The sequence below is a fragment of the Cupressus sempervirens genome, chromosome 9 (assembly GCF_028749045.1).
Source record: "Cupressus sempervirens isolate cs-2001-9-10 chromosome 9, ASM2874904v1, whole genome shotgun sequence".
In the NCBI taxonomy this organism is placed as follows: Eukaryota; Viridiplantae; Streptophyta; class Pinopsida; order Cupressales; family Cupressaceae; genus Cupressus; species Cupressus sempervirens.
The window spans coordinates 330,952,391-330,975,099 of NC_143126.1; the positions used below are offsets into that span (position 1 = coordinate 330,952,391).

General features: G+C 34.3%; 1 protein-coding gene across 1 annotated transcript in view; it reads right to left on the reverse strand.

The window, feature by feature from the left end:
* ERH3 (P-loop containing nucleoside triphosphate hydrolases superfamily protein) overlaps positions 1 to 22,709 on the reverse strand; it is a 111,454-nt gene that overhangs the window by 40,614 nt on the left and 48,131 nt on the right. Inside the window, exon 3 of the mRNA XM_089800027.1 lies at positions 21,522 to 21,719. Coding sequence (XP_089656153.1) covers positions 21,522 to 21,719 — 198 coding nt within the window. The remainder of the gene's footprint in view (positions 1 to 21,521; positions 21,720 to 22,709) is intronic.

The window sequence follows — 22,709 nt, forward strand, 5'->3', positions numbered from 1 at the left end:
GAATTCTGATACTTCTTATGATTTCAGGTTCTATAATGTATAAGCACATCCTTTATCCAAGTTTTCATCTAAGTCTTTTAAATTTCCCTACAAATTTTAGTTTTCACTATTTTTATATAGTCGTCCCCTAGTTGTCCCCAAAATTGGCAAAGAAAAATTGTCATCCCAAAAACTTGTCCCCTTTTGTGTCCATCCAAAGAACTTGAGGTAACCTTGATATAGACTGGTTGAATAAATGCAATAATTGATTGCTGGTCTTTTTACTTAATTCCCAAATGATGTTTGATGGATGACTAAATGAATTCCTTTCATTTGATGAATTCATATGTTAATGAATGATAATTGAATGAAACTAGAATTTACAGAGTGATGAGTGATGATAGAGTGAGTGCCAATTTGATGCATTGGTGAGTGATGACAAATCAGTAATCCTTGAATGCTTGGAATTATTTCTCCTTCATACTTTATTGGTGAAAGGGTCACCGCCTTACATAAGAATTGAGTCACCACTTGTCATTGTTGGCTTTGAGAAAAATATATTATTCCCAAGATTTATCTCCCTTGGATCCTCCTCAAATGGGAGCTTCTCCCCTTTATATCTTCCAATGTGATGGTGAAGTCACACCTCTTCAACATGTTTGTCCTTTGTAAGTAAATCCTTTGCAATAAACCTTCTCCCCATAATATCTTCTTGTTTCATCTCTTTCGAATGTTCTCCTTTTTATAGCTTCCAAGGGTAAGAAGTCATGCCCCCGAAGGACACTACTCTTCAAACTAATTGCGGTGTGCTTTAAAGAAGGCATTTTTTGTTATTCTGCAAAATATGAATAACTGCTTTAGCTTCTGAATGCAGTTATATTTTCGGCACTCTCTTGTCCAATTGATCCTCTTTTCCTCGATGATTCTCCAAGTTGAAGGAGAGTGAGTCACAACTTTTCATTTCGTACCTTTTGGCCATTCATTAATCTTAACTAAATTTTGATTATGTTATATCTTAACTTTAATTTCTATATTTTAATTATATTATTATTGTTTCTTACTAAATCCTATTTCAAAAAGGGACCATTACATTTTGCTTCTTGTATTAACTTATAAGCTGATTTACTTAAGGAGATTGGTATTGTGTAGCTCTTGTGCAGCTAAGTGTTTCTATCAATTGGCTCATTGCTCATTGGAGCAATATTTGAAAACTACAACTATCACAAAATATTCTAATATAAAAATTTAATACAATGATTAAAAACTAGCGAAAATGTGTACCAATTGATTTGTATAACAAGAAAAATGTGCATGTGATCTTGCCCCTGATGCCTTTTCAAGGACCAAATACAATAACGTTAAGAATGGCTGCAAAACAAATGGGTTTCAAAAAAAACCAGTATTATGCATTACTGTGGGTCTGACAAATATTCTTATAAATAGATGTTGCGTGTAAATATATAAAATCATGGTGCACCCCTTGGAAGAACAGCTTGACATGGCATAATGTGCTGCAAAGATCCTATCAGATACATGAATCATGCAAAGATGGTTTATACGAGCCAACTATAGCTAATACAAATGCATTTAATGCAAATGCAGTGTTCTGCCACACTCTGCCAAGTTTCAAGTGTGATGACACTAAGTTAAGGCATAAAAATGCCATAACCTAATCTAACTTGTGGTAGTCAGCCCACACCTTGCAGGGGTACCACTCCATCAAGTACGGAAGCTGCAATTATATCCAGACTTGCCAATTGCATGTATAGACAGAATGATTTATGTTAATATATGTGATACAAACTTAGCTTTTTATTTCAATTATCAGCTAAAGCAATCTATCCAATGATTATTACAATTCAACCCAATATTTTATCAACTGTATCGTTTGAATAGCAAACTCAAGGAAGATATGCTGCTTTATACATCATCTTCCTTGAACTGCTTTGTAACCAGGCACTAAATCTGAATCAAGTATCATTTTTTATATTCTTGTGCATCCATTCTTGGCATGAATTGTTATTATTACCTTATATTACAAATGTATGTATTGGTATAGTTTAACCAGTTGATAGGCATAATTACTGAAAGTATATTTAAATGGGCCAATAAGAAAAAGAACAAAACTAATAATCATTTAAGTTGAACTAAAATTATGAACTAATAATGATAATGTTTAATAAAATTTCCAAGACACAGACAACAAGAGTCGGAAGGATGCATTTAAATGATAGTAGTCCAAAGGGCCATTTTTTAGGCAAATGAAAACCGACAGCAATAAATATAGATACATATGTAAGGAAACTCGGTGTTTACAAAATTAATAATGTGTATCAAGTTTCAAGTTAAGACAATCATATAATGCATCAAAATTATGATTTAATGTCCAATAGCATAGCACCAAAATGAATGCTTAAGATCTTTGAAAAAAGAAAATTGAAAACAACTGAAAAAAACTTGATGTAATTCAGCCATGATGAATATAGCTTACTGGCGATGAATGATTGCACACTCAACAATGACAAATGTTGATAATGGTCCTTCCAACCTCTTCACATATTCATGTGCAACAGTGAATGTGGTAATTGCGGCTAGCAATGATAAGAAGTGAATTAATTACATATTAGTCGAGAACTTTGTAAGGTGTAAGGCACAATTTACAAGGTATGAATAGAGTTGAAAAGGAGCTCAAGCTAGTGGCCCCCTATAATTCAAAAGGGATGCCTAGTTGTCCCATCCATCCACAAAATCATCAACTAGTGTTTCAAGGACACATCTTGTAAATCCTTGAGAACAAGCAATGACTAGGAGACTGTTGAACAGGCCGAATAACTAAGACGGGGAGGATAAGTCAGTTATTCACAAACACTTTTAAAAAAATTCTATGTCAATAAATTCACAAAGTATTCAAATGATTCAGACAAATATATCTATATCAACTTGCATTCTACTGATAACCACATCAAACGTTTACAACAGATGTAAACAAGAAAGCAGAAAATCACCAACATAGAGAACACCAGAATTTACATGGAAACCCAAACTGGGATAACCCACAAAGAAGCTAATTCTAATGAAATGAACACCGATTAGGGTAATTTTTACAGATGGCTCACTGTCAATTTGCTTACTGTTGCTTGGCTCATCGCAAGTTGGCTCATTGTCGATCGAGCTAACAGCTCTCATACAATAGATATATAACAATACAGATGTCTTATAGACAAAACATGAACTAATAAGATTACATCTAAATATACATGAATCAGTTGTACTATTTAGCTCAGTTATCACATGCAACAATAGATTTGATTGTTGATCTTCTCACTATATGCCATTGTCCGACCCACTAAAACAACTGTATGCAAAGCCCTTCTTGATTTGTTCACAATCTTTCGTACTTAGCTTCAGCTCACATCATCAGCATGTACTTACTCCACAAACTCGCACTATAGCTCTCTCATACCAATCCAACTCTCTTGTCATACCTTGGATACAAAAGGTCTATTTTAACATAGATATTAGGCCATAGATATGTTGACCACACCAAAAGAGTGCATTGGCCCTACTTCAAAAATATATTACAATTGTATTTAATGCATTACCATCAATCCTAAATCTAGGACATACTTAAGACTTCTTTACAACACACTACCAACAGACCTAAATATAGGTTGCACTTAAGATGTTTACAATGCATATTACATTTACCGACATTGTTGGAACATCACAACCAAGTCCATGACTTGATTAGAACAATGTCTGAACCCACTAATAGATGAAACTTGGTAGTATCTATCAAGAACATGATCAACCAATATATCAAAAACATCTGATGAACTACATGATTGGCTAGATATCAGGAGCACATGGAAGAGCACTACAAATATAGAAATCAACATTAATTGATAGAAAACTTCATGCAACTTTGATTACAAAAGCATACAAGTGTACAAAACATTTGATCCATAAAAAGGTACACTTGCCATAGATCACCAAAACTATATATACAAAACCTATTTTGCATATAACCAAAACCTCTAATACTTTACCAACAACCAACACGAAGACAACCAAAACTGCCAACCACCAACCAATACTGCAAAGGGTTGGTATGAATGTATTGAGATCAATGACAATAATGCCAGCAACATCTCAATATGTCTAACAGAGACATCCCACGCTACTATGCTTAACCTATAGTATGTGTGGATATATGCATAGCAAACTTGTGACTACAATAACCCTTAATTAATTCATATAATCGTTTATATAGTCCTATAGACATAGTTATGTCCACCCAAGTGGCACCCATGCTATCAGTACAGTACATGAAGAAGACATTTATTAGCTTATTATCATTATATTGTGTATATCTTTCTTATTCTATGGGTGATCGCACCTTAAAATGACTAATTACAACTAGCTATTTTTAGCATTTCTTTATTATTTTATTTGCAATATATATCAATTTAGGAGGCCAAATTGTGACATATTTCTTTTTTGATTTGGCATTTTTTTCTAGAATTTTAATGATTGATCCAAGTACATATTGAAGCTGCTACACTCTAAGTTTGAGACTAAATTAAGAAAATCTGTGGTTATTGTTTAGGATTTTCACCAAAATCACTCCCAAGACTAATTTATGGGAGACTATTTTAGAAATGTGAGTTATGGGTAGAGGTAAGTAAAAAATAGAAATTTGAATGTATTTCAGTTTGTTTTGAGTAAGTTATTATGAAATTTATGTTTGCATCATCTTAGTGGAGAATTCCACAGGAGGCAAAGAAGACTTCTAACAAGAATGATCCAATGTTTGAGAGAATGGATCCCACAGCCATTGAAGATATAAGAGAAGCGACTACAGTGATTACGAAGGAAATCTTGTTAAAAATTACAAATGACAATTGATCCAATGTTCAAAAAATTAGCTACTATCCTAAGTTATAGAGACTTCCAATATGCAGATTCACCCCACAAGACCCGGCATGCATTTGTTTAATATGGGTCATCAAAAATGTCATCATCCCCCTCCATATTCTTTGATAAACTAGAAGAACCACAAATAGTGCCACTAACAGTGGCACTAGCACTAGAATTGGCACTAGCACTCTCATGCTCACTAAATGGCTCATAGTCATCATCAACTCCAAGTGCAAAATGCAATGTCCCCTGTTAGGTTAGACATAATCATTACGTATTTAATTCGAACTCTTACATTGTATGTCCTAAGATACAATATTTTCAATCTCAGTTATTCATAAACAGTATTAGTTTAATCAGGACAAATTATCTATTAATTCCAACATATCCAATCATATTACCATTCAGCATAATGATGAGAGGTGCAGGTGTCATCCAAGTTGTCTAGATAACAACTTTGCAATGGATTCCCTCAAAGTTTACAGGTCCAAGTCCATATCCCATCTTAAGTCTTCCCCTCAAGGCTTCCGGAACACTGAACTCTACCCTATCTTGGGACAAAGATCCATTGCTTGGATTTATATAAGCCCCTCCTTGGTAACATCACAGACTTCTCTTCTGTAATCAAATAGTTATAGGATTGGAACATAATTTCTGTATACAATTATAAATGTTTTGATTTATATATCTTGAATATAAATATATACATCAATTATGCTTGTTCATTTATTAACAGGAGTTTCAGGTCTACACATACCTGATTATAATCACAATGATCTCTGTTCTGGTTTATACACTGATATGGGAATATATATATATATATATATATTTGCTGAATTTATATTTGCTGTTCTGTGACTCACGATTCTCTTTATAGTTCTTCCTCCCTGATAAGTGAGTTTTGTCCTTCCTTTAATAAGCAATAAGGAGGTGGCAACTCTTCAATACTATAACAAGCCTTCCCTCTTCAATTAATGGTCAGTATAATCCTCGTTGATCCCTGTCAATTACTCCTGCAGTAGTAAGTCAATGCCTCCGTTTTATGTATTGCAATTTTTGTTAAGTCCTTCTTCAATAAACGGCATGCTTCAATATTGATTTTTTACTTGATGGTCTGCATTACTTCCACAATCCTTTCGTCGATTGTTTAAAAGATAGCATCATGTTTCCTTAAAGTCCCAATTATTGTATTGATCATTCCTTTATTATTCTAATACCAAGAGTCGGTGTGACTTTCGTATCCCTTCTTGATTGACCCCTATCGTAAGCGTTGATCACCTCATGATTTTATATCAAGTCTGTCGATAATTTCTGAGGCAGTTACTATGGTTCTACCAGACAATTAAATTCATAATCATTGATGCCTATCATCTTCTCAATGTTTAGTCGACCCTCACCCTCTATTTAGTCATTATTTATTATCTTCATAGTAAGAATCCATACTATGACTATAGACGGTTCTCAGAGGTCTAAATCCATGATTATAATATTGTACCTTATTGTTGGTGTAATGCGTGGGCTAACAAGGACGCCAACCACTTAAGAGTACTAATGAGAACCATTGAGAAAACAATATTATCATTTAGACTAACCTGCTTGTATAAAGATATGTCATCACTCCATTTCATACATAATTCTTAACTGTAAACTCTTTTTCAACGAATTAGTTCTTATGTATCTTTAAAATGTAATTAGTATTCTTCATCAATAATGGAAAATTTATCGTCACTCCCTCAATGGTTATCTATATGGAGATAATCGATAGATCTCAATTGCTACCATCATATTCCAGTCATTGTTGAAGGGCCAATGATGTTCGTTATTAAGATTGTCGATTTTTATATTTGTTTTGACTTTTTGACTTATCCTTTAACCCCTCATATTACCATTCGGTATTATTTATTAGATATCAATCTATTACAAACATGATCAATCAAATAGGTCCACTGACCTTATTCTTCATGCCGAGTGCAGCAATACAACGTGACCCGACCTATAGTGCATGTTTCGAAATGACATTCCTGTAAAAATGCAATCAAGCAAACATTGGAAATATAATCAACAACCCACACATTACAGCACTATACCTACATCAGCAATTTACAATCTTTCATGAATAAGTAATAGAAAATCTCCTTAATGCAAAAGATTATTGGCACAAATATGAGTGGCAACATAGAGCCACTGCACATATACATGGATTTGTATGGCTTCAAAAAGCAGCAGATATGGACAAAATTGACTGGAGTAATGATGTATAGCTTGACAGGGCAAGAAAACTCTTTGACTTGTATGTATGCGCGTGGAACCCACGTAGTGCAGCTCATAGAGGCAACATAGTGTTTAGATCTCCATCGGATGATCCATGTTTGCTAACCATAGCTGAGATATTTGCTACAGATACTACAGATGACTACGAAGAAATTGCTAACCGTGTGCAAAGGCACACACAATGTTGAGAGGGCACCTGCCTACGAAAGAAAGGGAAAAAAATAGAATATCAATACAAAGCTTTGTGGAAAGAGCAAAATGTCTCTACCCTTTCATGCGACAATGATGGAATAAAAAAATGTGAACCTACAAGAAATGATGATAGGTTGAACATACACAATCGAGACATGTTGTCAATATGGAGAGCTAGCATATACTGCTAGCCTGTAATCTCAAGAGCACTTGTTCTAAAGTGCATTGCAAAGTATGCCTCAAAGGCAAAGAACAGTTCAAAGAGTTGTACTGATATGATAGCAAGAATATTAGCAGGCCAACAAGACAATAATCTAGCCCTTGCATCATATCAAAATTTATGACACAAATTGTTGCAAAACGTGATATAAGGGCACAAGAGACATGTCACACGCTTCAAAAACTACCCCTTGTCATCTACAGATGTCATTTTTACAACTTGTGTAGGTCGCAAAGTGTTCCAACGAATAACCGAAGTAACGGGTGAAGATGCAGGCTACCTACTTACAAACATTCATCGAACACTCGGTAGAGCTCGAGGCGATAACACTACTCGAATCTGTTAGATCGTACACATATTCTAGACAGCGTAAACAATGCAAATGGAAAGAGAGCCAGGTAAGAGACATCTTCAATGTCTATCCAAAATTTTACACCATCCCTGACAAGGACTTGAACCAATTTGAGTTGTCCTATTGGACCGAATTACTTATGTACAGGCAATTTCATAATATAGAGATTGAAATTGGACTTAGAAGGGATTCAATAATTGCAAACTGGAAGCAGATGGTGGCAAGTGGATATGAAGTATGGCACATTAGTCATGTCACCACGAAGGAAGGAAGCTCAGAAGACGAGAGCAAGGATGATATGTGCACAACAAAAATAGTGGAGCTAAATGAATGGCAGTTGTTTTCACAAATGGGGATCTCAAGTAGTATTAGCTTAGATGAACTTGAAATGCTCGGCACGCGTAAGATTGGCAAGACCAAAAGATGGAATTGAAATGCAATACCTGAGCATCTACATGCCACTACAACCCAATTTATAGATTTGAAAATAATTAAATGAGAGCGATAAAAACATCTTACCTGCCCTTGACACTCTACATATACAATGTCCCTAGAACAATAGGATGCACTCACAAAAATCATAGCCCATAATAAGAGTTCCTTTACTCAACCACTATACATGATCATCCAAGGGACAACAGGTACGAAAAAGTCTTACTTGATAGCACGGCTAAGAAATGCACTCAATAATGAGATGGTAAGGGGGAAATGCAGATCCTGACATTGGCCCCTACAGGTGTTTTTGCATTCAATATACAAGCAAAAACTATATATTCAATACTCAAAAATTTTGTTAAAGAAATGCAAGCATTACAAGGTCAATCATTGCCAACATTTCAAAAAGAATTAAAGGACATATGATACATTCTAATATATGAACTGAGCTTCATTGGGCCAAAACTATTGTTACAAATTGATAGCACATTGAAGCAAGCCTTCCCTCATAATCAACATATGTACTTTCGAGGAATGTCCAGAATCTTTGTCAGTGACTTCGCACAATTACCACCTGCACTAGACAAGCCCATTTACACATCATAGTCAATCGCAAGAATATTATGGGAACAATTCAAGACAGTAGTCACCTTAAAAACAACATATCGACAAAAAGGTAAAAGTGTAGAACAAGTACAATTCCAGCAATTGCTAAAGAATATATGAGAAGGTGAAACAAAACAAGAGGATTGGGAACCTCTTAATAAAGCGCACAAACACGCAAATGACATTAAGTAAAGAAGATAATTTGGCAAATCAATGCACTTATTTGCTACTAATGATTTGGCCAGGCAACATAATAGGCAAATATCGAAATTGCTAAATTGTCCAATTGTAGTAAGTGTTGCAACAAGCATCAAAAGCATACTGGAAAATGGCGTCATTGATGAACAAACATGTTCTACAATAATTTTGAATGAACTCTTCATAAATCCAAAAATAACTTTTCATTTACCATATGATTTAATCCAACCTATTCAATCAAAGTCAAGTTCAATATATATTTAACTTTGATATAAAATATTTTATATTTAGATTAGTTAAAGAATAGTAATTCAATTCACAAAAATAATAATCTACTCCCTTTTTAAGGCAAGAGCCTACAACACAATGGTAAATTGTGAGCCACTCATTTGGGAGGTCTTGGGTTCGAGTCTACTCGAACTTAACATAATAATAATTAATCTCAACAAATAATAAAATAACAAATACTCTAGGCTTCAGCCCTTTACCTATCAAAAATGATAATAATAATAATAATCTACTCCCTTTTATATTTATAGTTCAATTCTTTTGGCTCACCAATTCTCACTCTTTGTTTCACCTATTATATGATTATGATCATCATTCTATATTATAAATATATTTTATTTTATTACGTATTAAATTTAAAGATAATATTTTATACATTTTACATATAATATATATTGTAATGCTTATAAACAACAAATTTATTTTTGAAAATCAAATATAATATATGATACTTATTAAATATTTTTGAATTACAATAATACATTTATTTATTTTCTAACAAATAGATTCAAAAAATTAGAACGACTAAAATAATTAAATTACTCATTATTTCTTTCTTAAATATCACAAAAATTATATCCTTAAATATGGTGAGGTTAATTGCAAGCATTCAATTTTAAAAATCTATTTTATTTCAAGCTCATCCTTCTATGTTTTGCCTATCCATTGTGACCTGATCTGAAAATATTCTGACAAATTACACTCATGACCAATACAACAATTCCTCTTCTTATGAATGTTTGTAGAATTAATGTAACCTCCTAATTTTTATTTTACTCTAACTACACTGATTTCTCTTAAATATGTTCACAGATAAGGTGAGAGAAATTTAACTCAATGGAAAAACTTGCATAGGTCAACAAATTTGACTCAAAAACCACACATTTTAAATCCTAATAGCAATATCACACCATGGTTCGTTATTTTCATTTTCGCTAAAAATGTAGTAAACATTATATATTCATATTATATCGTAATAATAGCAATCTAATAAAAATTTCTATGAATAATTAATATTTTTTTAACTAAAATAAAGCTTGTCAAATATTAAAATCAATCTATTTTATGGACATATTTTGTGTAGAATATTATTTCTATATATTTTAAGTAACAAATAATTAGATGAAATTATTGATAACATCAACTTTAATTTTAAAAAAGGTTGTGAACATATAATTTTAAATATCTCTAATAAATATATTTAAATTCCTCCAAAACTCCAAAAATAATTAAAACTAATGAATAATTTACCATGTTTAAATCACCATTTAAATTTCCCTTAATTGGCATATTATAAAATTCCAAGTATTTAGGAAAGGAAAAAAATATTTTATTATCATTGCTTTTTATATCATAATATAAAGTTTACCTTTCTATTTAGATTTTGAACTCCATCCAATTTATTTTAAAGCTTGTTTGATAGTTCCTCACAGGACATGTGGAATATAAATGGTCAAAAATATTGTTAAAATGATCCATCTACATCTATGACCAATTGCATGTGATTATAGCGAGCAAACATTATGAGGAGAATCGTCCTTGTCTTCATTGAAAAGATAACTACTTGATCACCATACACAAGTTGCTTAGCTGTCTCCTTTGAATAGAGAAAAGCCCCTTTACAATTAATGTAAAAGTTTTTGGACGATGTCTTTTCCAAACTGTCATAGTGCAAGACAATTAACACATTTTTCAGCAACCATAAAGCCTAATTCTCCATTGTTTAAATGCCATCACATTTTTCCTTAGTTGTCGATTCGGAGTTCAGGGTTGGATTCAAGTTTGAGAATCCAATTTGTGGATTTGTGATTTTTTATTTTTCCCATAATGATTCGTGAGTATATATATATATATATATATATATAATGCACATATATATATAATATATAATATATAATATATATAATATATAATGCATATATATGTTTATATATAATGCACATATATATATATATAAACGTATATATGCATTATATATACTTATCCCAAATTTGGCATGTGGATCCTTGGGGATTCATGACGGATTCATATGAATTTGCATTAATATATATGTGTGTGTGTGTGTGTGTGTGTGTGTGTGTGTGTGCGCGCATTATATATAAACATATATATGCATTATATATATTTATCCCAAGTTTGGCATGGATCCTTGGGGATTCGTGATGGATTCATATGGATTTGTGATGAATTCGTAAGGGTTTGCAAGGATTCAAGACAAATTCGTGTAGAGCCCGGATTTGACATTGTGGATTCGTCCGGATTCATGGTTCGAGAATCCGGACGAATCCACAAGGTCAAATCCAAACCCTGTGCGAATCCAACACGATCTAATTCGCAAATCCGGACCTGAATCGAGTTCGAGGCCCGAATGCGCAAATCCAGTAACTATGCCATTTTCTATGCAAATTTTTGCACATTATAGCCTATCAAGTAAATAATTATTAATCTATTATATAATAATCATAGTCTATTAATCTTGCACTTATGTGACAATAATATTACATTGTATTATTTATTTATTTATTTTTAAATATCATTTTTTTCATATAATTCTATTATTTTAAAATGTTATATCAGAATAGGGCATCACACAAAATGTGGGACATTGAAGCATCCAACTCATAATGTTCTAGCTCAATATCCCACTTTTGTATCTCCCCTTTTTTGTAGGCATTTTCTTTGAATGCGAAATAGAATGCACAAACACAAGTCCTTCGCCTTTTTGGAGTGTAGTATATTGTGTGCTATTGGGGGGATGGAGGATGTGCTCCAATTCCTCTTAGATGAAGATGAACTATAAACATATCAAGAAAAAATTTGAGAGTCAATAGCTATAAATTAATCAAATTTTGTTTTATAAATATAACTTAGAAGGTTTCGTTTTATATCAATCAAATTTTTGTGGCAAGAGGTTGTAGGTACAAGCATGATTCTTGATGGAAGCACCACCAACAATGATCGCACTCCTTCTCACTTCCATAATAATATAGGGTTAGATCCCTTCTTAAATAGATAATCGTGGAAGGTTCTAGATAATAATCAACGATCCAGAATGCATTCTTTTGTTGTTTAACCATTCTGATTTTCTGATTGGTTAATCTGTCTTTCTTGGGATTAATGCCCTCTAATAAAATGCATAATTAGCTCCTTAGCTATCTCTACAATCTATAAATATCATATAGAAGTCAGCCAAAATGTACTTGTCTTGTAGGGAATCAAACTCACAGTAAATTGTGCTTGCAAAACTCATGAACTCAACCTCATTGCATGTCGTATCTCACATTTACCGAAGAGTCTACTAAGTGTTGTCTTGTACCTGTGAGCAATTTCAAAATCTCTATATGGAGCAACTCTTGTGCCCTTGCCAACAATCAAGAGAAAAGAACTATGATATTTGGGACTCAAAGTAAAGGCAAGAAGATGCAACGGAATAGTCATTTTGTTTCATCTATCTACCATGTTTTATTGTAGTTCTATGAAGAATTTTTCTTCAGGATCTTGCTCTTTTGCATTTATGATAACTTTCATCTTCTCAATCATTGAAGTCCATACCTATGTCAACATAATAAATAAATCACATAGTTGGAAAACTCTCATTCGACAACAACTCCCCAAGCCCCGAAAAAAAATCTCAGAAAAATAGGCCAATTTTTCAAAAAAAACTTAGGAACCTAAAAAACAACTTAAATTTAATTAAACTTACATTTTTTTTGCAAAATTAAATGAAAACATGCATGTAATGAGTTAAAAAAAAGAGAACACAAATGAAACAAACAGAGTTTAGATATATAAATGCATAGTGGGTACAAAATCACATTCTCATGCGGAATGTTGATGGTGGGAAGCAAAATAGTAAATAGTTTATGTTAAACTAAAAGTAAATACAACATTACAATCACGTCTTCCTCTTCCCAGCTCTACTAGCATATAAGGAAGAGGGTCTAATCCTAGAAGAGGAACCCTATATTGGATGTGATTATGAAGTCTGTGGTTTTGCCTCCTCACTCGGTATCCCTACTGACTAGCTCTCTACCCTGGATGTATCTCCTCCTGCCTATGGCACTGGTAATGACTCCTCGTCTAACTCCTCAATGTCATCCAATCTGAAGTCCAATCTAGCCCCCTCCTCCATGGTCTGCCTCTCCCTTTCAGTGATATTATCCTCTGAAAAAAATAGACCTGGCTTCAATAGCTTGCAATCACCTAACAAAAGCTTGGAAGCCTTTACTTCTCGACTACTCCAAGTCCACAAAGCAACAAAATCGAACTCATAAAAAAAGTCATTTCTTGCCTTTATATGCAGCTATGCAAATGCGGGTGAATTTTTGGCAAAAACTCGGTGATTACTCAATGAGTTGTTGGCAAGAAATTGGCGATTTTTCTAGGGGTCGTGTCATGAGTCTTTCCCAGAAAAACTCATCAAGCAAACTAAAAAAAAAATCGAGTTTTTAAAACCCGTCGAGTAATCGGTGAGTTTTCCAACTATGATAGATCACGCTCGATATAGGCTCAATGAAATTGAAGAGATAACACAAACCACCAAATCTCATCTAGAATCATTTTATCAATGTTTGTTGCCCTTGTAGTGCTAGATTGCCTCCATATGGTCCAATTAGGGTTGATTAGCATGTTTGATGGTGCCTTATGAACCTTCAAAAGTCATCTCAAAACAAATGATTTTGGGATGAAACTAGTTTCAGCAACCTATGTCAAAATAAAACTAATAAAAAACTAAAATTAAAATATAACTAAGAAGTTTATTGAAGAGTAATAGTTATTATTTAATTTATCTTCAAAGTGCCAATCTTGAGAATTGTCTAAATATGCCTTGTGACATATGGCGGTTGGCGATGAACATTTGGATGTCTTCAGCACCAACAATACACCTTGTGGAGGGAGAGGACAGTACAAGATGTCCATAAAGTATGTGCTAACACGCCCAACCAATAACTTAGCAACCCTACATTTTTTAGCATTGTTTTATACAACTTGCACAACATTTTGAAGGCCCACTTCCTCAATGGCTTGGCAAAGAATGTCACGAATATACAGTGTTACAGCAACGCAGAGGTGCAGCAGTGCAAGGGGATGTTGAGACGAGTTTCATGTGCAGGAAAAAAAGGGCCTCAATTTGGGGACGGCAGGGGTGCGGAGGTGGGGAAGGTTGCACAGTATACATATATGACTAAAAATACTAATTATGAAATGATACTTCAATATAGCATACCAAATATAGTTGAATATAGAAAATTGAAATGCGATTCACAAACCATAAGTTCCAACTTGAAACTTGAAACTTCATAACCATTACCAATGACCACTGAACTTAGTAAAATTATAAATACTAAACACTTTTTAACAGCAAAAACTTCTTTTTTTTTCACTTTTCCAACTAAATGTCAGCCGCACCCTGGGCTTACCCCACGCGCACCCCCACACCCGCATCCTGCCTGGGTGTGCCAACCGAAGCGGCCGCATTTTGGCAGCATCTGGGGCACTTGGGTGCACAACGTACACTTACCTAGGACATACATGCACCCTATGCAAGGGGTTTTAGGGCGGGTGCGCGCACCCGGGTTACACTACAAATAAATGCATTGTCCATCTATCATTCACAACCATTGCTCTCAAAAACATTGCCCCTTTAGGGAACATTGCAATAACATTGATCAATGGATGATTAATCAAATACGATGGACACCCCTATTTGGACCATGAATCTCTAATGGGTTTCAAGGAGTCTTCTACATGTTTCACCTCTATGTCCAATCCTCATTAATTGATTCACCATTTCCTGCCAATAAGTTGAGCAAACAAAATTTAATACCAATCTACTAGCATAGACACATCTAGTTATGTCTTGATCCTAAGATACCGGTGCGTTCAAGAATTCCTCGAATGCTAGTGCGAGTGCTTAAGGATGCGCAGATGTGTTTAGGTGTTGCACCAATGTGCACAGGAAGCTCTTCCAGCACCTATGGATGTACATGGGATGCATTTGAGAGCATCCGGAGAGAACCCAGACAACATCCAAGCACATATGGAGAGCATCTATATAACAAAATCTATAATGTTTCTTTCGATTGATGGCAGATTATTCATAAAAAAATAGCTATGTCTAAGAATTCTGAAGCAACTTTCATCTATTTAATAGATGACTACAGTACTGATTCGCAGAGCTAAACACAGAGATAAATCTGCAATTAAGTGTTTGACCTTAACGAGCAGCAAACTAACAATTTTGGGTGCTTGATAAAGACAATACCTTATATATTGAACAGCCCATATGTTCTAGGCAATACCTTATATATTGAACAGCCTATATATACATATGTGTGTGTGTGTGTGTGTGTGTGTGTGTGTGGAGGCACCCAGACGCATCCAAAATCCCCTAAAAAAACAATTCGCGCATCAGCACCCTGCACCCACATCAGCATCAGAACCAGCATCAGCAACTTAGTCTTGATCAGTTATCTTTCTACACCTATTGTGACATGTTGTTTCCAATGCTCCCTTTGATCTCTTATGTGCTAAGTTACTGATGCTGGTTCTGATGCTGATGCAGGTGAGGGGGGCTGATGCGTAGATGCGTAGATTTTTTTTGGGGGGGAATTTTGGATGTGTTTGGGTGCGTCCATATATATATATACTACAATAATATAATTTATGCATGCAAAGAAATGCAAGAAATATACAAAATGAAAAATAAACCATTCCATAGCAATTAACATATGCAAAATGTCAAAATGGAGACCAAATGAGAAGAGAGCCCAGCTGCAAACAAAATGAGAGGAATGAGCAATGAATGGCCTATATTAGGGCCGTTTTAGGGTTTTGGAGCAAAAAGGAGACAATATATAATTAAAAAATTAACACATGTTTTATTGTGTCACTTAAGTGACTTGGCACCTAATGCTTTCCCAAGCATCCCGCAAGCACCCAGGCAGAAGCCACGCTTCCCGCTCACCTCCGTGACGCTTCCAAAAGCATCAACACATCCCCGCACATCCGCACCCACACCTTGGCCAAACTGCCAAGCATCGTTATCTTAGCTTATGTGCAATGGATTGTTCTTTAGCTAACAGAAAAATGGATGGCCCTCTATAGGTTGCAGAATGGAAGGTGATGGAGAGGCCTTTGATCTTTTATTAGTCTTTGGCAAAGGATGAGCACCTCTACCTAGTCCCCTTGCTGATTGATCTTCTTTGATCACCTCTTCTTGTGCAATAGCAAGCAAAATAATAGGTTCAGCAATGAAGCAAAATGGTTTTTTTTTCATTCACAATAGCATAAAAGAGACAGGTTTTGCCTTTTTGTTGTTTTCAATTACCAAAATCAGGATGGAAAGGTCAGATTGCACTTCAATTTTTATTTTTATTATAAGTCAAATTTGGCCTGGTTAAAACCGCATGCAAATTTTTGGGTGCAGTTATGTCCCAGCTTGCTTGGATTTAGTAAGGCCAGACTCACATGTTGGATTTGATAAGCCCGCAACCACAAACCGAGTCGGAACTGGACCAAGATCCACGGGGTGCAGGGGAAGGACCTAGCAAACAAATTTGCGTAAAGAGTGCACGAAAATTATTGTAGGCATGCCAAACAAAGAGGATAACTTTAGAGATTATCAAAAGGAGAAAGATGAAGAAAGAAACCTATAATTGGCCCCTAACAGATTAAGACTACAAAAAATAAGTTAACCAAATACTAGTGACAAGGAAATGTGAAATTAGCAGCAGATGGGCACAGGTTGTGTGAGGTTGAAAAATACATGATAAACTAAATTAGTACTAATTAGCATATTCATAGAACATATTTCCGATATATTCAAAGAGACTTTTTTTCTGCATAAAATCATTTTTGATAAACCCTATGCTTGCTTCAATGGTACTTAACATAATTTAATCAATTGCTAACTACAGATCCTAGCTACCATGATTTGTCCATGCATTCAACAATTCCTTTGGTTTGAGTGGGAGTATTTCAAGAATTTTCAAATAACCCACAGTCCCCTTCTGATAATCTTTGATTAAAAATAAAAATTAAACAAAGCTTTTCAAAAGCGATGGGAGGAAAGAATGGAAGAGGAGAACAAAATGGAGAAGATGATGCTTGTGAGAAAACTTTTCAAGGGTTAAGAAACCCAATTGGCTCCTCCTACTAGGCATCAGGATATGGAAATTACCAAAGCCAAACAATAATTAGCAGCTAAAATTATAGGAAGGGAGAAAACAAGGATTGCAGGCATCATTACTTGAGTCAAATTCAATAATTAATTGGTTTAACGTGTTCACTATTTAAATAAGGAAGACATAATCAGCTTTTTCTTTAACTTTCCTCTTATCTGATTTCGTTTACTGAGTGTATTTTGTCTATGGGTAAGGTAAGGTGATATTAAATGTCATGTCCTATCGAGTACACCTCCTGCACATATGAGACACATAGTGCTAATAAGAAGTATTTTGCATCTTTATACAATTTCAAATTTTTACCCCTTGATTGTGACTTCATGACCAAGCTTGGCAGTAAACAATGCTTGCCGATCCATCTGCATCAAAGGTACTGAAATCATAATATCTTCAAGTTATCTCTTTTTCCTGCAGCTTCCCAAACCCTTCTCCTATGGAATGCTGATTCTGAAAAAAGAAACTAATATAAACTCGAATCCTTCAAAATCCAATTAATATTTTATATAACAAAAAGGATTATTGAGAATTCCTTATGTTTCATCTGATTCATGTCAGCAAACTCCACATTGTGATCATCTGATCTTTCTTCCCTGTCAGTCTTTCCATCCAGTTGCATAAAATTTCAAGGAACTCCTGCAGAAGACCTTCAGCACTACAATTGCAGTAAATTCCAAGTATCTGAAGCCAGATTTTGATACTGATATTGTCAGGCACAAGTTTTTGACTAATAGCTCAAGCATATTTTCCCTTTATACGGGACAAATCTACATCTAAGAAACTTGTGCACAGCAGTATCTTGTAAATGTGAGCATGTCCACATGACAAAGATGGGCATCAGATAATATTTTAGAGGAACTAAGCATTAGGCATTGAAAATCACCAAGATTCTTTCGTAATTTAGACGGCCATCTTTCCTAGATTAGAGTTGCTGGCAGGAAAATATGAGTGGCTTAATGGTTGAAGAGCTCTGTCTGTTCCTTCATGGCAGAAGCAACCGCATATTCAAAAAAATAACTGCATGGCTGGCACAGCTGGAATATCTTCTAATCACCCATATGGTCAGTAGTCAGCTCACTTAAGGCTAGAAAAATGATCCACGCAGTGGTCATTAGGTGAATTTGTCTCACGTGGAGATTCTAAAAATTGCTTCTCTTGCTTTTAAGAATAGCAAGCAGACATCCTCATGGGCAATCATGATCATGCTGTCTATGGCAACCCCTAACTGATATGACAATCTTGAAATCAGCAAGGTTGGCATTTTAACTCGATAAAACAGGCCAACTTTATGATTAAATGCAACTTTAAAATTTGAAGATTTCTTTGGCCAAGAAAACCAAAAGAAAATAAATGTTGTCTAAAATTTACAATATACCACAAATTTTCAATCTATAACAGCTCTATGAGATGAAACATCCGTATTAGTGATTATGTAGAAAAAAATGTGTCAAACCACAGATCCAAAAGAATGACTGGATGACTTATGGAGATGGAACATCTTCTAATCACTCACCCATATGGTCAGTAGTCAGCTCACTGGACTAAAAAATAAGCATGAAGTGAATGTGCAGATTCTGAAAATTGCTTCTGCTCCTTTCAAGAATAGCAAGTAGACATGCTTATATCATGGTCATGTTGTATATGACAAGTACAAGCTCTAAGTGATATGACTATCTTGCAAGCACTAATGATGGCATTTTGACTAAATCAAATAGACCATCTTTATGATTGAATGTTACTTTCAAAGTTGAAGATTCCTTTAGCCCAGAAAATCAAATTTTCAAAAGAAAATAAATCTGTCTAACACTTAAATTATACCACATATTCTCAATGTAATATGTAACGTCCCCATTAATAAATAATTCAATAAAATGGCTAAAGAGGTGTGTGACCCAGCAAGTCACTTTGTTTATAAGAAGTGAATTGGAAAAAATGAGGAAAAAGTAATAAAAAATATAAATTAATTTTACTTTCCGTCATATGGAGCAGCCAGCTTATGGCAGTAAAAAATTATTTATAATAGTCGATGCTTCCTTTTTCTCTAGAAACTTCAACAAGGTCTTTATGAGGACTTGTACCTTCATTTTGGAGGCATCATTGACTTTATTTCTTCCTGTAAAAAAATTCTTTTGGCTACAACTTAGTTTCAGCTTCATTTCAAGAACGAAAACCCCCGTGAATTCGTTAACTTGGCTAATCCATTGGAGGTTCCATGAAAGGGACACACCTGTGCTTCATTGTTGATTGATTGGTGAAACACTGAAAAGAGAAAAAAATTCTACATCAGATTCAAAGATCAGATATTCGGGCTTCTTCATTTGGGGAGTTGGGCTATTATTTACCTAGGGTTTCACCCTAGCTATGGAGCACCAAAATGTAGGGAAGATGGGGGGGCAGCTTGCCATAGAGGACAAATTGGGTGATTTTGTTGGGCCTAGGGTTTGATTTCATCTTCAGGTGCGGGGCAGACCTGTTCACCAATCTTGGAGCAGAGATTTTGATGCCGGTTATCATCATTTTGTAAAGGCACTGCCCTAAGATTGTAGTGTGATTGTTTGAAACTTGAAGAGATATGTGAGTTGTTGGAAGACATTTTTAGCTAGCCGATTTTATAGCTGACCTGAGCAACTCAGTTTGGTGCTGCGTTTCAGCACCTTTGTAATTAATTGCACTAGGATTTGAAACCTTCATTTTGGGCCATCATAACTTGGCCATCATTCAAGGACGACTTTGCATGTTTGATACGTGTAAACCCTATATTTATGTTTTTTGTACAGCAGACTTCTGGGCAAGTTGAGTATCAAAATCTGCATATCTATCTTTATTTTATCTCAGAAAATAGTAAGGGAGGTTGTATTTCAAGATTAAAATTTCCTGGGCAGATATTAAGATTATTGTACGTTTCTAAACTCAGAATATAATCTAAAAAACTGTCTTTAGTTGATAAATTCAGATCTGATTCTGACATAATATCTGAGTTGTAATTGAGGTATTTGCATGCAATTAAATTTTCAGAATGCTTGTGCCCTAGTTTATAATATTTGTTATCTTTTCCTAGCATCCCTATTTGAAGATATTGCACTATAACAGCTTCAAGAGGTGAAACTTTAGTATAAACTATTTAGCTAATCATGAATAACAGCTAGGTAAAGTAGAGAGTGAAATATTTTCTCTATTGCACCCCTGGGAAAACAAAAAAAATATTGCATATTAATAGTGAAATTTTCTGGGCAGATATTAAGATTATTGTATGTTTCTAAACTTGTATTATTGTATGTTTCTAAAATATTTAGCTAATCATGAATAACAGCTAGGTAAAGTAGAGTGTGATCTAATATTTTCTCTATTGCACCCCCAGGGAAAACAATAAAAAAATTGCATATCAATAGTGAAATTTTCTGGGCAGATATTAAGATTACTGTATGTTTCTAAACTCAGAAAATAATCTTTAAAACTCTTTCTTTAGTTGATAAATTCAGATCTGATTCTAACATAATATCTGGGCTGTAATTGACGTTATTGCATGCAAATAAATTTTCAGAATGTTTGTGCCCTAGTTTATAATATTTGTTATCTTTTCCTAGCATCCCTATTTGAAGATATTTCACTATAACAGCTTCAAAAGATGAAACTTTAGTATAAAATATTTAGCTAATCATGAATAACAGCTAGGTAAAGTAGAGTGTGACCTAATATTTTCTCTATTGCACCCCTGGGGAAAACAATAAAAAAATTGCATATTCCCATCCTGCTAGGTAACCCCAATTTCTAATGGTATCGCTTTTCCAATCAAAGAATTGATTCCCAATTATCCAAATTTAAATCAAACTAGATACTTTCAAAATATAACCACATCAAATTAAGAACAAAACCATACTTGGTAGAAGTCAGGAAACAATAAAGGATAAACAACAGCCTCATCTAAAAGTCTCTTGGCTTCATTTAAGCCAGCCACATCTTCCCATCGTATTCCAGGGCTGGTCTCTACAACATCCCTTTCCAGCATTGCTGCCAATTCAACATCTGGCCCTTCATATTGGCCCTTCCTCCCTCTATTGTCTTCGTTATCTCCACTCTGCATGCATATTTTGAGAAACCTCAGTCCATGTGCTTACTTGAAATCATTACACATTTAAAGCTTGCAAGAATAATAATGTTTCAGGAATTGTAGGGAAGGTGTCCTACATTTAGGGAACCGAAAGTTTAAAATATAATTAAAAAGTGAAAGAAGAAGAATTGTAAGCTTGATGACTTTTTGTATATTTAATTGTCAACTAGATTCTGGAAGGCTATCGTCTTTTGAACTCTAAATAAATTTCAAAAGAAAAAAAGATGTACAATAGATGGTTGCATGGAAAGCATCCAACTTGCACATATTTCCAGAGATCATAATTCAGGCATTTATGATCATTTTTTATATGAGTGATATTTCTTGTTTAACAACTCACTTGCATGTTAACAGAAATTTTATCTATGCTGAATCTTGATTAGAATGACAACAATTATTTATCGCATGAAAAATTGTGAACTGACTGTACACCTTCTGCTTTGTGTTTTCTGCACCACACAGATGGTATCATTTCTGTAAGTTATAAGCAATGTAAAAGTCAGTTTTCTGTCATATTTATTCCAATTTCTCTAGGCAATTTTATGTCATTATAGCAGATTTGAAAAACCAAAAACTTGCCTAGATAGAAACAAAATGTCTGTTCTCTTAGCTGAATAATAGAAACAATTTTTCACTTTTTAAGGCATCTTCAGAGTTTAACTTATTTCTTTCAAGGAAAATTTATAGAAATTTGTTTGCAAGTAAATATTGTAGGCTCACAGAGATATTAGTATCCTTCAAAAGAAAGTTCAATCATATCCATCCAATCACATCTATTTATGAGTTGCTCTTGAAGATCCAAAGAAAACATACAAGGCCCATACAATTGTTTAGATTGGTTAAGATTATTGAACTGATGTTCCCCTGGGACAGACAGACTCCCTTTTTCTTGGTTCCCAAAGGAGGTGTGAATTGAGGAAATCTATAAGTCTACTTCTACATAGGCACAACATTTTG